The sequence below is a fragment of the Salmo trutta genome, chromosome 4 (genome assembly GCF_901001165.1).
Source record: "Salmo trutta chromosome 4, fSalTru1.1, whole genome shotgun sequence".
NCBI classification, from domain to species: Eukaryota; Metazoa; Chordata; class Actinopteri; order Salmoniformes; family Salmonidae; genus Salmo; species Salmo trutta.
The window spans coordinates 36,278,407-36,294,587 of record NC_042960.1 but is presented as its reverse complement, the minus strand read 5'-3'; the positions used below and the strand labels follow the sequence as shown (position 1 = coordinate 36,294,587).

At 43.9% G+C, this 16,181-nt stretch overlaps 1 protein-coding gene across 3 annotated transcripts in view; it reads right to left on the bottom strand.

Annotated features, from left to right (window-relative positions):
* The window catches only part of LOC115192303 (beta-1,4-galactosyltransferase 6), a 40,092-nt gene that overhangs the window by 10,849 nt on the left and 13,062 nt on the right, over nt 1-16,181 (bottom strand). For all 3 annotated transcript variants that reach the window (XM_029750638.1, XM_029750639.1, XM_029750640.1), the window contains exons 2-3: nt 10,602-10,718; nt 3,171-3,284 (exon numbers count right to left, since the gene is read on the bottom strand). In XM_029750638.1, coding sequence (XP_029606498.1) covers nt 3,171-3,284; nt 10,602-10,718 — 231 coding nt within the window. The remainder of the gene's footprint in view (nt 1-3,170; nt 3,285-10,601; nt 10,719-16,181) is intronic.

Genomic DNA, 16,181 nt, shown 5'->3' with positions numbered 1-16,181 from the left:
AGCAATTGCGGTCAAAACAGGGTGTGTGTGAGAAAGCGCGTCAAGGCTAAAAGAGACACAGACACCTGCAGGGGAGTAAATAGATAAGAGACAAGTCAGACACGTGAATGGAAAATTACTGCTGAGCCCTTATACAATAGTCCAGTGTTTTCTAAGTGTATATGCATGGGCTTGGTCTCATGAGTACAAGGTGTTGGTGTAGGCAGTTACACCACTAGGGGTTGACTGCAAGTATATTAACCTCTTTGGGCTAGGGGGCAGTATTTTGACGTCTGGATGAAAAGCATGCCCAAAGTAAACGGCCTGTTACTCAGGCCCAGAAGCTAGGATATGCATATAATTGGTGGATTTGGATAGAAAACACTCTGAAGTTTCTAGAACCGTTACAATTATGTTTGTGAGTATAACAGAACTGATATGGCAGGCAAAACCCCGAGGACAAAGCATCTAAAAATAGTAATAATTCAGCCTACCACTGTTTTCAATGGCTGTCATGTTTATTATGAGGCGAAATCCTCCAAGATTGCAGTTCCTAGGGCTTCCACTAGATGTCAACAGTCTTTAGAAAGAGTTTCAGGCTTGTTTTTGGAAAAATTAGCTAGAATTTGTAGTTTTTCTAAGTGGCTCCCATTTTGGCTGTAGTGTTTTCACGCGCATGGATGAGAGCGCGTTCTTTGTTGTTTATCTCCAGGAAAAACAATAACGATTCTCCATCTTAAATTTTACCGTTTATTTACGTATTAGGGTAGCTGAGGTTTGATTATAAACGTTGTTTGACTTGTTTGGAGAAGTTTATTGGTAACGTTTGGGATTCATTTTGTATGCATTTTGAAGGAGGGAAACTGGTGGATTATTGAATATAGCGCACCAGCTAAACTGAGTTTTTGGGGTTATAAAGAAGGACTTTATCGAACAAAAGGACAATTTGTGATGTAGCTGGGACCTTTTGGAGTGCCAACAGAAGAAGATCTTCAAAAGGTAAGGCTTTTATTATATCGCTATTTCTGACTTTCGTGGCGCACCTGCCTGGTTGAAAAATGTTTTTCATGCTTTTGTATGCGGGGCGCTGTCCTCAGATAATCGCATGGTGTGCTTTCGCCGTAAAGCCTTTTTGAAAACTGACACAGCGGCTGGATTAACAAGAAGTTACGTTTTATTTTGATGTATGACACTTGTATTTTCATGAATGTTAAATATTTCTATAATTTGAATTTCGCGCTCCGCAATTTCACCGGATGTTGTTGAGGTGGGTCGCTAGAGGAACGCCTTCGCCAGAAAGGATAAAGCAACTTTTACCGGTTTTATTTTGCAGAACTTACTCTGAAACATACGTGCTGTGTTTCCATTGTCAACTTCTGTCTGCAATTGCATTAATAAAGGTTAGATTGATTTACTTAAAGAAGATATTGTCTGAGTGCTGATTTCACCAATAAGCCAATGATTGACAAGGAATCTACCCCGACATCCCCAAGAACAGTGGCTTCCATCATTCTTAAATGGAAGAAGTTTGGAACCACCAAGACTCTTCCTAGAGCTGGCCGGCCAGCCAAACTGAACAATCAGGGGAGAAGGGCCTAGGTCTGTGGAGATGGGAGAATGTTCCAAAAGGACAGCTATCAAGCCTTTATGGTAGAGTGGCCAGATGAAAGCCACTCCTCAGTAAAAAGGTACATGACAGCCCGCTCGGAATTTGCCAAAAGGCACATAAAGGACTCTCAGACCATGAGCCACAAGATTCTCTGGTCTGATGAAACCAAGATTGAAGTCTTTTGCCTGAATGCCAAGCGTCACGTCTGGAGGAAACCTGGCACCATCCCTACGGTGAAGCATGGTGGTGGCAGCATCATGCTGTGGGGATGTTTTTCAGCAAGATCGAGGATCAGGATCGAGGAAAATATGAACGGAGCAAAGTACAGAGAGATCCTTGAGGAAAACCTGCTCCAGAGCGCTCAGGTCCTCAGACTGGGGCGAAGGTTCACCTTCCATTAGGTCAATGACCCTAAGCACACAGCCAAGATAAAGCAGAATTGGCTTCGGGACAAGTCGCAATGTCCGAGTCCGGACGTGAACCCGATCAAACATCTCTGGAGAGATCTGAAAATAGCTGTTTAGCAACGATCCCCATCCAACCTGACAGAGCTTGAGAGGATCTGCAAAGAAGAATAGGTGAAACTCCCCAAATATAGGTGTGCCAAGCTTGTAGCATCATACGCAAGAAGACTCAAGGCTGTAATCACTGCCAAAGGTGCGTCAACAAAGTACTGAGTAAAGGGTCTGAATACTTTTATGTAAATGTCATATCAGTTTTGTTTTTCATACATTTGCAAATATTCCTAAAAACCTGTTTTTGCTTTGTCATTATGGGGTATTGTGTGTAGATTGATGAGGGAAAAAAACTATTTAATAATTTTTAGAATAAGGCTGTAACATTACAAAATGTGGGAATCTGAATACTTTCCAAATGCACTGTATGTGTCATGGAACTCTCCTACCATTTATCTTCAGATGTCATTGATAGCAGAGGGGACAATGGGTAATGCAATACGTTTAACTGTAGCTAAAGTGCCTATGTAGATATAACCGGCATGATAAGCCAAACACATCCTACAGGGAGAGACAGTGTGACAGAATGAGGAGTGAGAGATTGAGAAAAGTAAGAGAAAGAGGATGCACAGAGACAGCCAAGAGGAGCTTATCTCATGAGAGTTACATAATAACATGACCTGATCATAGTAAAATTCAAGATAGGCAGAAACTGCTTCTCACGATGTTAGCTAGCACAGCTCATGCGCAGAAACACGTCATCGGGTCTAATGGTCGTGTCGAGCAGAACTGAGCATGTGCAGGCCTGTCAAATCAAAAAAAGGCACCCACTCGATATAAAGTTGTTTTTGACAATTTTAACATGTCCATTTTGTCACTTTCAAAAGGTTGTAGTAATGACAGTTTCAGCAACTTAAGACATTGGCTCGAATCTGTTGTCTTTAGTTTTGGAGAAAAATACTACCAAGGACACATTTTTCACTTCTCCCAGCGACTTGCCAAACCACAGTCTGGTCTGTCGAGTCTGCTTCGCAATGCATTCCCGTAAGTATCATGCGTTTGTTTTACGGAAAAATCCCCTCAGTAGGCAAACTGATGGTTTAAAGACAAGCTTTCTGGTTACTTACTCATAGAAGGTAAGCGTTCTGGGCAGGGAAGGTTCTGGGCGTATGTGAAGTTCTCAGGGAGGTATGCGGTTGGCTGGGACATGTATTCACTGGAGTTACTGCCATCTGGGTAATCTACAGGAACACACAAGACATTTATTTGTTGATAGATTGTATAAATTACTTTTCTATATTCCCCTTGTAGGTAGCTTAGAGCTGGATCATGCTGATTAATAGGTAGTGGAGGGGAGTAGACGGTGTCTCAACCAACATGAGACGAAGTAAAGCCAAAAACATATTGGAAGGAAAATAGGCCTAAGCCTGACCGACTCTAGCTCTCTTGCAGCTAGAGTGAGGGTCATTTTGGGGATTTTTGGCTGCCCCTCATCTCATATTGGTTGAAGCCCTGCCTACTCCCCTCCACTACCTATTAAATCAGCAAGATCCCCCTCTCACTTAACTACCTAAAACGGAGATGATTGAGATGTCATTTATACACTCCCCTACATAAATATTTGGACAGTGAAGCTACAACTTTTAATTTGGCTATACAAAATGTTTCATAAGGCGACAGTACATCATGCAACATTTTCATAGATATGTTTTAAAGCTCAGAAATGAAAGCGATTTACGCATCTAGCCCCCTCGTCAAACAGTGACCTACAGAATTTTTGCACCCTAGGTAAATATGAACAAAAGAGTATGAAAAAATATATGAATCTTACCTTTGATTTAAAACTGTTCAAAAATAGTCATTAGGAAAAAAATATTTTATGTAAAAACATGCATTGTCCGTGTGGCTCAGTTGGTAGAGCATGGTGCTTGCAACACCAAGTTTGTGGGTTCGATTCCCACGGGGGACCAGTATGAAAAGAAAACAAATATGAACATGTATGCACTCACTACTGTAAATCGCTCTAGATAAGAGCATCAGATAAATGACAACAATTTTAAAAAATGTAAATAACACAATTATTGGTACCCCAGCATTTACTACTTTGTGCACCCTCCCTTTGCCAAGATAACAGCTCTGAGTCGTCTCCTATAATGTTTGATGAGGTGGGAGAACACATAGGAAGATATTTGAGACCATTCCTCCATACAGAAACTCTCCAGGTCCATCAGAGTCATTGGTCCTCACTTGTAGACTCTCCTCTTCAACTCACCGGCCATTGCAAAAGCTTGATTCTATGGTCAGTGAACCATTTGTGTGTGGATTTGGAGGTATGCTTTGGATCGTTATCCTGCTAGAAGATCCAACAATGACCCAGTTTTAGCCTTCTGGCAGAGGCTGATAGGTTTTGGCCTAAAATCTCCTGGCATTTGATGGAGTCCATGATCCTATGCATCCTAACAAGGTTCCCAGGGCCTTTGGAAGTAAAACAGCCCCACAACATCACAGATCCACCACCATAATTCACAGTGGGGGATTATGTTATTTTCTGCATGACCATGGCTCTTTTTACACCAAACACACCTCAGGTGTTTGTTGCCAAAAAGCTCTATTTTAGTCTCATCAGACAATAGAACCTGGTTCCAATCAAAGTTCCAATGCCATTTAGCAAACTCCAGGCACTTACATTTGTTGTTTGGTGACAGCAGAGGCTACAGAGGAGTATTTTTCTGTAATAAAGCCCTTTTGTGGCTGCACCCTTACCCAGTCATGTGAAATCCATAGATCAGGGCTGAATTAATTTATTTCAATTGACTGATTTCCTTATATGAACTGTAACTCAGTAAATTCTTTGAAATTGTTGCGTTTATAATTTTTGTTCAGTATACTTATGACACCTTGAAATGGGGGGGATTAGATATAGTTCTTTCATTTCTAAAACGGTAAAACAGATATGAAAATACCCTCAAATAAAAGGTGAAATTCTGTACTGTTGCCTCAAATGAAACATTTGATCTCAAATCCAAAATGCTGGTGATTAGAGCCAAATTAAATATTTTAGCTTCACTGTGTGAATAAATTAGTAGGGTATTTAATGGACATTGACTTTCCTTTTTTTGGTAAGAGAGGAATGCTGGTTAAGATAGGAGGTGGAGGGGAGGAGAGTAGACAGCAGTTAGACCAACGTGACAAAGTGCAGCCAAAAATCACAAGAACCTCAGAAGGAAAATAGTAGCAACTGCAGTCCCTTTAGTATTTGGCAAGACGGAGCCGACAGAGATGGTCACCTCGCTTCGAGTCCTTAGGAAACTATGCAGTAGTGTTTTATGTATTATTTCTTACATTGTTAGCCCAGAAAATCTTAAGTGTTTTTACATACTGCCAGGAAGAATTATTGGATATAAGAGCGACGTCAACTTACCAACATTATGCCCAGGAATACAACTTTCCCGAAGCAGATCCTTTGTTCGGACCTCCACCCTGGACATTGGATCTAATCCCAGAGGGCGACCCAAAACAAAGTAGACGGAGCGGCCTCCTGGTCAGACTTCGAAGGCGTGCACACCACCCACCGCTTCCGAGTATATTACTTGCCAATGTCCAGTCTCCAGGCAACAAGTTGGACGAAATTAGGGCAAGGGTTGCCTTCCAGAGAGACAGAGATTGTAGCATTCTCTGTTAAACGGAAACATGTCTCTCTTTCAATATGTTGTTGGAGTCGGTACAGCCACCGGGTTTCTTCATGCGTCACACCAACAGAAATAAACATCTCTCTGGTAAGAAGGGCGGGGGTGTATGCTTCATGATTAACGACTCATGGTGTAATCATAAACTGCCTTAGTTTTGCTGGACCCCAGGAAGAGTAGCTGCTGCTTTGGCAGAAGTTAAATGGGGATCCATAATACATACAAATAACATACAGGAACTCAAGTATTTCTGTTCACCTGACCTAGAATTCCTTACAATCAAATGCCGACCATATTATCTCTAAAGAGAATTGTCGTCAGTTATAATCCCAGATGTGCATATCCCCCACTCAAGTAGATACCACGACGGCCCTCAAGGAACTTCACTGGACTTTATGTAAACTGGAAAACATGTATCCTGAGGCTGCATTTATTGTAGCTTGGGATTTTAACAAAGCAAATTTGAGAACAAAGCTACCTAAATTCTATCAAGATAATGAGTGCAGCACTCGTGTGGGCAGTACACTGGACCACTGCTACTCTAACTTACGCAACGCATACAAGGCCCTCCCCCGCCCTCCCTTCGGCAAATCCAACCACGACCCCATTTTGCTCCTGCCGTCCTATAGGCAGAAACTCCAACAGGACGTACCCGTGACTAGAACCATTCAACGCTGGTCTGACCAATCGGAATCCACGCTTCAAGATTGTTTTGATCACGCAGCCTGTGAAATGTTCCGGCCAGCCTCAGAGAATAAAATTGATTTATACGCTGACTCGGTGAGTGAGTTAATTAGGAAGTGCATTGGAGATGTTGTACCCACTGTGACTATTAAAACCTACCCTAACCAGAAACCGTGGATAGATGGCGACATTAGCGCAAAACTGGAAGCGCAAACCACAGCATTTAACCGTGGAAAGATGACTGGGAATATGGCCAAATATCAACAGTGTAGTTATTCCCTCCGCAAGGCAATCAAACAAGCCAAATGTCAGTTTAGGGACAAAGTGGAGTCGCAATTCAACAGCTCAGACACAAGACGTATGTGGCAGGGTCTACAAGCAACAAAAAGAAAACCAGCCACGTCTTGCTTCCAGACAAACTAAACACCTTCTTTGCCTGCTTTGAGAATAATACAGTGCCACCGACACAGCCTGCTACCAAGGACTGCGGGCCTCCCCTCTCCTTCTCTGTGGCCGATGTGAGTAAGACATTTAAACGTGTTAACCCTGACAAGGCTGCCGGCCCAGACGGCATCCCTAGCCACGTCCTCAGAGCATGCACAGACCAGCTGGCTGGTGTGTTTACGGACATATTCAATCGCTCCCTACCCAAGTCTGCTGTCCCCACATGCTTCAAGATGGCCACCATTGTTCCTGTACCCAAGAAGGCAAAGGTAACTAAACTACCGTAATTTCCGGACTATTGAGCGCACCTGAATATAAGCAGCACCCACTGAATTTAAAAAAATATATATATTTTGAACATAGATAAGCCGCACGTCTATAAGCCGCAGGTGCCTACCGGTACATTGAAACAACTTTACACAGGCTTTAACGAAACACGGCTTGTAACAAAAAACAAACAATTTGCAGTAAACAGTAGCCTACCAAGAAAGTCATTGCTCCAGACCAAGCTCCCGTGCAGCAGCTCTATTTCCTTTTCCAACAGCCAGATCAATCGCCTTCAACTTGAAAGCTGCATCATATGCATTTCTCCGTGTCTTTGCCATGAGGGTGACAAAATGACTACCGTAATCAGAATGATGGGAAGTTTGAGAGTGCTCGATTTAATCTAAACAGTAAACAAAAAAGTTGTTTGACCTTAACCCATTTGGCAATTTCATTGGTCTAATGAAAGCTTCATGCCGCCAAAAAAACTGAGCACGTCACAGAATGTGGTTTTTTTGGGGGGGGGGGGGGGGGGCGGGAAAAATCCATATATTAGCCGCATCATTGTTTAAGCCGCGAGGTTCAAAGCGTGGGAAAATAGTAGCAGCTTATAATAGTCCGGAAATTACGGTAAATGACTATCGCCCCGTAGCACTCCCTTCTGTCATCATGAAGTGCTTTGAGAGGCTAGTCAAGGATCATGTCACCTCCACCTTACCGGCCACCCTAGACCCACTTCAATTTGCTTACTGCCCCAATAGGTCCACAGACGATACATCGCCATCACAGCACACTGCCCTATCCCATCTGGATAAGAGGAATACCTATGTTAGAATGCTGTTAATTGACTACAGCTCAGAATTCAACACCATAGTACCCTCCAAGCTCTTCATTAAGCTTGAGGCCATGGGTCTCAACCCCGCCCTGTGCAATTGGGTCCTTGACTTTGAAGGGCCACCCCCAGGTGGTGAAGGTAGGAAACAATATCTCCACTTTGCTGATCCTCAACACCGGGGCCCCACAAGGGTCCGTGCTCAGGCCCCGAGTATACTCCCTGTTCACCAAATACCGCGTGGCCATGCACGCCTCCAACTCAATAATCAAGTTTGCAGACGACACCACAGTAGTGGGCTTGATTACCATCAACAACGAGACAGCCTATAGGGAGGTGGTGAGGGCACACGCAGTGGGGTGTCAGGAAAACAGCCTCTCACTCAACGTCAACAAAACAAAGGAGATGCCCGTGGACAGCAGAGGAAGCACCTCACTATCCACATCGACGGGACAGCAGTGGAAAGTTAAGTTCCTCAGCGTACACATTACAAACAAAAATGGTCCACCCACACAGACTGTGTGGTGAAGAAGGTGCAACAGCGGCTCTTCAACCTCAGGAGTCTGAAGAAATTTGGCTTGTCACCTCAAACCTGAAACTTTGACAGATGCACAATCGAGAACATCCTGTCGGGCTGTATCACCGCCTGGTATGGCAACTGCACCGCCCTCAACTGCAAGGCTCTCCAGAGGGTGGTGCGGTCTGCACAACGCATCACCAGGGGCAAACTACCTGCCTTCCAGGACACCTACAACAACCGATGTCACAGGAAGGCCAAAAAGATCATCAAGGACAACAACCTCCCGAACCACTCCCTGTTCACCCCGCTACCATCCAGAAGGCGAGGTCAGTACAGGTGCATCAAAGCTGGGACCGAGAGACAGAAAAACAGCTTCCATCAAGGGCATCATACTGTTAAACAGCAATCACTAACTCAGAGGCTGCTGCCTACATACAGACTCAAATCATTGGCCACTTTAATAAATGGATCACTAGTCACTTTAACAATGCATCTTACAGTATATACTCATATACAGATGAGTAATGTATCTTATACCATCTATTGGATCTTGCCTATGTCGCTCAGCCATCACTCATCATATATTTATATGTACATATTCTTATTTCATCCCTTTAGGTAGGTGTATTAGGTAGTTGTGGAGTTGTTAAGATGACTTGTTAGATATTAATGCACTGTCGGAACTAGAAGCACAAGCATTTCGCTACACTCGCATTAACATCTGACAACCATGTGCATGTGAACAATAACATTTGATTTGATTTTCAGAATTTGAGCGAGGGCCAATCTTGTGACATTTGGCTGCCCATCGTGTCATGTTGGTTAAAGTCAAATCAAATTTTATTTGTCACATACACATGGTTAGCAGATGTTAATGCGAGTGTTGCGAAATGCTTGTGCTTCTAGTTCCGACAATGCAGTAATAACCAACGAGTAATCTAACCTAACAATTTCACAACAACTACCTTATACACACAAGTGTAAAGGAATGAAGAATATGTACATAAAAATATATGAATGAGTGATGGTACAGAACGGCATAGGTAAGATGCAGTAGATGGTATCGAGCACAGTATATACACATATGTAGGGTGTGTAAACATATGAAGTGGCATTGTTTAAAGTGGCTAGTGATACATTTTTCAGCAATTTTTACATTATTAAAGTGGCTAGAGTTGAGTCAGTATGTTGGCAGCAGCCACTCAATGTTAGTGGTGGCTGTTAAACAGTATGATGACCTTGATGGAAGCTGCTTCTTCAGTCTCTCGGTCCCTGCTTTGATGCACCTGTACTGACCTCGTCTTCTGGATGATAGCGGGGTGAACAGGCAGTGGCTCGGGTGGTTGTTGTCCTTGATGATCTTTATGGCCTTCCTGTGACATCGAGTGGTGTAGGTGTCCTGGAGGGCAGGTAATTTACCCCCGGTGATGCGTTGTGCAGACCTCACTACCCTCTGGAGAGCCTTACGGTTGTGGGCGGAGCAATTGCCGTACCAGGCGGTGATACAGCCCGACAGGATGCTCTCGATTGTGCATCTGTAAAAGTTTGTGAGTGCTTTTGGTGACAAGCCGAATTTCTTCAGCCTCCTGAGGTCCACCCACGCTGAATTGGTCCACCCACACTGTCTGTGTGGGTGGACCAATTCACTTTGTCCGTGATGTGTACGCCGAAGAACTTAACTTACTACCCTCTCCACTACTGTCCCTTCAATGTGGATAGGGGGATGCTCCCTCTGCTGTTTCCTGAAGTCCACGATCATCTCCTTTGTTTTGTTGACGTTGAGTGTGAGGTTATTTTCCTGACACCACACTCCCGAGGGCCCTCACCTCCTCCCTGTAGGCCGTCTCGTTGTTGTTGGTAATCAAGCCTACCACTGTAGTGTCGTCTGAAAACTTGATGATTGAGTTGGAGGCGTGCATGGCCACGCAGTCGTGGGTGAACAGGGAGTACAGGAGAGGGCTCAGAATGCACCCTTGTGGGGCCCCAGTGTTGAGGATCAGCGGGGTGGAGATGTTGTTACCTACCCTCAACACCCCTCACCACCTGGAGGGTACTATGGTGTTAAATGCCCTTCTACTACCCTCCTAAGATTGGAGACCCCGTCTGGCTCACCTCCTATCAAACTCACCTGTGCCGTTGAGAGTACTGTTCTTATTGGTGTAGAGTCTGATCATCTGACCAATGGTCCTCACATTATCCCTCAACATGATGCCCTGGGCTTGCACCATGAAGAAGTAGGTGTTGGCTGGAGAGAGGGATTGAGACAGGGAGAGCGAGAGGGGAGGGTGAGGAAAAGGAGGGAGAGAGACGTAGGAAAGAGAGGGACAAAAGGAAAGAGAGTGCAATCACTTTAGTCTGACTGGTTCAATTACACCCCCCTCACATACCTGTCCACGACAGTAAATTTGCTGACTGCTCAAGTCGTCAGCGTAAAAGCTTTCCCTCCCCCAGTCACATGGAACAACCTCAGCTGTCACCCAATGCCACGGTTTAACACCGTCCCAGCCGCTAACAGTGATGAGACACAGGGAGGCGAGATAAGCGGCAGGAAATCCCTTTCTCTGGCTACATCCTAAATAGAGACCTATTTCTTACATAGTGCACCTCACCCTATAGGCCCCAGTCAAAATTAGTGCGTCTATTTGGGACACAGTCTCAGTCCCACTCCCAGCCTAGAGGCTGCTAGGGGCTCTGAATCATTTAACATTTACCACTACTGCAGCAAAACAGCCAGGGCACACACACACACACTTCATCAGCTAAGGTTACACACCTCATCAGTTTACACACTCATGCATCTCATCAACTTACACACCCATCTCATCAATTACGAACACAGGCACCAAATAAATTACACAAACTCACACACAGACACCACACCCATCTGATCTATCACCCATTACAGAGGACCGGTCAAGCACTAAGAGTCCTTTACACTGAAACACCAACTAATAGGTCTGAGCGGTATTTTACTATATACCGGTACTGATGCACGGACCGGTATGAGTTTTCACTTTACCTTCTATAATGGTATTTCAATGTTTGCTTTGTTTAATGTGATGTGCAACTCCTGCGTGTATAATACAATTTTTTTATAGTTCACCTCGTTTTCTACATCATCTCTCTCCCTATCCTCCTGCATGCCGCTGACCACACCAAGCCCTGACACTCAAGGAGATAGTAGTTGCTCGACCACTTGCCGTTCACTCTGAATGGTCAGACGGATGCAACAATGTTGGTGACATGCTGCTTCCACAAGTCTTATAAAATTACACTATTTGTTTGTGTAACTAGTGTCTGCTAGTTTTGTTAATCTTTAGTAATGTGTTGCTAAAATAACTTTGTTAGCCGCTAATGCTAATCGCTAGTTAGTACATTTAGCAAGCTAGCTAGCCAGCTAAGAGTCAGAGTAGCCGTAACTAGCTAGCTAATACCGCCTGGTACCATTGCCTAGATAAGATACCATTGCACAAACATGCTTATCAGAAATAGGCGAAGCATGATTATGTTGTCTAGCTAGCGAGCCAACAAAACTTGTGATCTAACATCTAATTAGGGTCCCCTGGAAACACTGACCAACACTTTGGTTCCTACTCTGTCAATAATTCCTCCCTGGCTTATTAATTCATTGTCATGTCAAACAACAATGTATTCTAGGTCCTACCCACTATATTCCAACTACACTGCTCAAAAGAATAAAGGGAACACTTAAACAACACAATGTAACTCCAAGTCAATCACACTTCTGTGAAATCAAACTGTCCACTTAGGAAGCAACACTGATTGACAAATTTCACATGCTGTTGTGCAAATGGAATAGACAAAAGGTGGAAATTATAGGCAATTAGCAAGACACCCCCAATAAAGGAGTGGTTTTGCAGGTGGTGACCACAGACCACTTCTCAGTTCCTATGCTTCCTGGCTGATGTTTTGGTCACTTTTGAATGCTGGCGGTGCTTTCACTCTAGTGGTAGCATGAGACGGAGTCTACAACCCACACAAGTGGCTCAGGTAGTGCAGCTCATCCAGGATGGCACATCAATGCGAGCTGTGGCAAGAAGGTTTGCTGTGTCTGTCAGCGTAATGTCCAGAGCATGGAGGCGCTACCAGGAGACAGGCCAGTACATCAGGAGATGTGGAGGAGGCCGTAGGAGGGCAACAACCCAGCAGCAGGACCGCTACCTCCGCCTTTGCGCAAGGAGGAGCAGGAGAAGCACTGCCAGAGCCCTGCAAAATGACCTCCAGCAGGCCACAAATGTGCATGTGTCTGCTCAAACGGTCAGAAACAGACTCCATGAGGGTGGTATATGAGGGCCCGACGTCCACAGGTGGGGGTTGTGCTTACAGCCCAACACCGTGCAGGACGTTTGGCATTTGCCAGAGAACACCAAGATTGGCAAATTCGCCACTGGCGCCCTGTGCTCTTCACAGATGAAAGCAGGTTCACACTGAGCACATGACAGACGTGACAGAGTCTGGAGACGCCGTGGAGAACGTTCTGCTGCCTGCAACATCCTCCAACATGACCGGATTGGCGGTGGGTCAGTCATGGTGTGGGGTGGCATTTCTTTGGGGGCCGCACAGCCCTCCATGTGCTCGCCAGAGGTAGCCTGACTGCCATTAGGTACCGAGATAAGATCCTCAGACCCCTTGTGAGACCATATGCTGGTGCGGTTGGCCCTGGGTTCCTCCTAATGCAAGACAATGCTAGACCTCATGTGGCTGGAGTGTGTCAGCAGTTCCTGCAAGAGGAAGGCATTGATGCTATGGACTGGCCCGCCCATTTCCCAGACCTGAATCCAATTGAGCACATCTGGGACATCATGTCTCGCTCCATCCACCAACGCCACATTGCACCACAGACTGTCCAGGAGTTGGCGGATGCTTTAGTCCAGGTCTGGGAGGAGATCCCTCAGGAGACCATCCGCCACCTCATCAGGAGCATGCCCAGGCGTTGTAGGGAGGTCATACAGGCACGGAGGCCACACACACTACTGAACCTCATTTTGACTTGTTTTAAGGACATTACATCAAAGTTGGATCAGCCTGTAGTGTGGTTTTCCACTTTAATTTTGAGTGTGACTCCAAATCCAGACCTCCATGGGTTGATAAATTGGATTTCCATTGATTATTTTTGTGTGATTTTGTTGTCAGCACATTCAACTATGTAAAGAAAAAAGTATTTAATAAGATTATTTCTGTCATTCAGATCTAGGATGTGTTGTTTAAGTGTTCCCTTTATTTTTTTGAGCAGTATATATAATTGGAATCTTGGAAATATAACAATTCTAACAGTTCACCAATTAAACTAGGACTAGATTTTGCCCATATCATGATGCGTGGCACAGTGTGGCAATTATAAGAAAAGGGAGGGGAGTATAAATGGAGAAAGCCCTCATTGAAATCACATAATGTGTGTGTTGCCACCTTCGGGACATGAACTACTCAAAGCATATTCAGAAATTGTGTTATTTAACAACTAAATAGTGTCATACTGTCAAAAATGTGTAGAAAAATAGTAATATGATATTTTGTCCATATTGCCCAGCTCTACCAACTAATTCACAGAAGCCTAGTTTTGAGAAGCCTTCTGAGGCTAAATAACCAAATTTCAACCAACATATCTGACTAGCCTGTATCCCAGCAACAGCATAAAGCAAACATCCCCTGTTACTGTTATTAGAGACTGATTCAGGTTTAACAATATAATTAAATTGGACAGGTAGGCCAATCTCTGAGGAGTCTGAATCACCAAACATTTGCATATCAGGGTCAGTGCTGTGCCCTTTCACCACAACTTGGATGGTACCACACTTATGTAAAGCAATGCAAAAGCACAGTCCACTGTCTCACACACACACACACACACTCCCGATGAGAAGGCGTGTGTGTGTGTCATCATACACCACGCTCTCTGTGCTGACCATATCTGACTAATAATGACTGACCAATTGACCATATAATCCAGCATTATCCAATCTTGTTAGCCTACATACTGACATTGTCTCAGATACTGTACACACAGTCATCCCTGACTGGACATACACATCTGCTATTAAAGAACGGATACTCAGGAATAATATGTGATAATAAACATAGAACATAGCGGATAACCTATGGGACTTCCATATGATATGAAAAAGAAAGCTGGTGTTCGATGGCTCAGAGGATGAAAACATTCTCCAGACCTACTGACCTTTTCAGATATTACTAGGTCTATATTAAATGGTATTTTCCAATGTCTGTCTACTATACTACACATATATCTGGCAGTGGTTTACCTTTTTGATGCTATCAAAATCAAAACAATCTAGGCCTAATCTCTCTAGTACTGGTTGAAGGACATACATATGAAATGTGTTTTTGTTCTCAACCAGACAATTGTTTCACATAGCTACAATGGAGATGTGGACGGTGAGATGCCTTGAGCTACAGGTACTTGCCAAAATAAGGGAAACACTTGAGTAAATGAGGGATACAAAGTGTATTGAAAGCAGGTGCTTCACACAGTTGTGGTTCCTGAGTTAATTAAGCAATTTACATCCCATCATGCTTAGGGTCATGTATAAAATGCTGGGCAGGCCATTATTTTGGCTACCATGGCTATGCCCCCATAGGATGACAATGCCCCTATCCACAGGGCACGAGTGGTCAATGAACGGTTTGATGAGCATAAAAATGATGTAAGCCATATGCAATGGCCGTCTCAGTCCCCAGATATCAACCCAATTAAACTTATGAGAGATTCTGGAGCGGTGCCTGAGACAGCGTTTTCCACCACCATCAACAAAACACCAAATGATGGAATTTCTTGTGGAAGAATGGTGTCGGATCCCTCCAATAGAGATCCAGACACATGTAGAATCTATGTCATGGTGCATTGAAGCTGTTCTCGCTCGTGGTGGCCCAATACCCTATTCAGACATAATGTTGGTGTTTCCTTTATTTTGGTAGTTCTGTACCTCCCCGCGCCCAAAAGACCTGCTCTGGCTGCTCAGCTCCCCCTGTTGACCACCTGAACCTCCCTCTGCTCAAGCCTTGTGCTTGACTGTCGCGCCATCTGTTGGATGATTGCACGACTCAAAACTTCTAAAGTCCAAACCTATACTCATGTCATTCAAACTTTAATTGATGTTTGTTTTGCTTTTCAAGCACTTTGTATTCCCCCCCTGGAATTTTTCACATTATGTTGTATTACAAAGTCGGATTGAAATAAGATAGATTTGAGATTTTTTTTGTCATCGGTCTACACAAAATGCTCCATAATGTCAAAGTGAATTGAAAAGCCTACAAAATGTTTACATTTTATAAAATAGTCGTTGCACAAGGGCAATTCATGCTAACGGAACTGCGCTTTGACTCAGATATTTCACATTAAACTATAGGCTAAAAACATTGATTTAAAAGCTTAACAAACCATACAACTCTATGCACGAGGACTGCTTTGAACAATTTCAACAAACAAAAATCTTTACTGGAAGAACTGTGCAGATGCAAAGTCTGGTAACAGAATTATCGTAAAAATTACTTATGAGATCACATTTTCCAAAGAATATCTGCTCCGAATTAAGATTCAAAGATGTCTGCAGAAAGAATGTGGTGTCAGCTATGACGTGACACTTTGAGTTTTTAAAAAAATATATAGATATTTTGGTTATTGAACTACAGTATATGAAGTGGACTGAGATCCAGTAACGTAATTATGGTT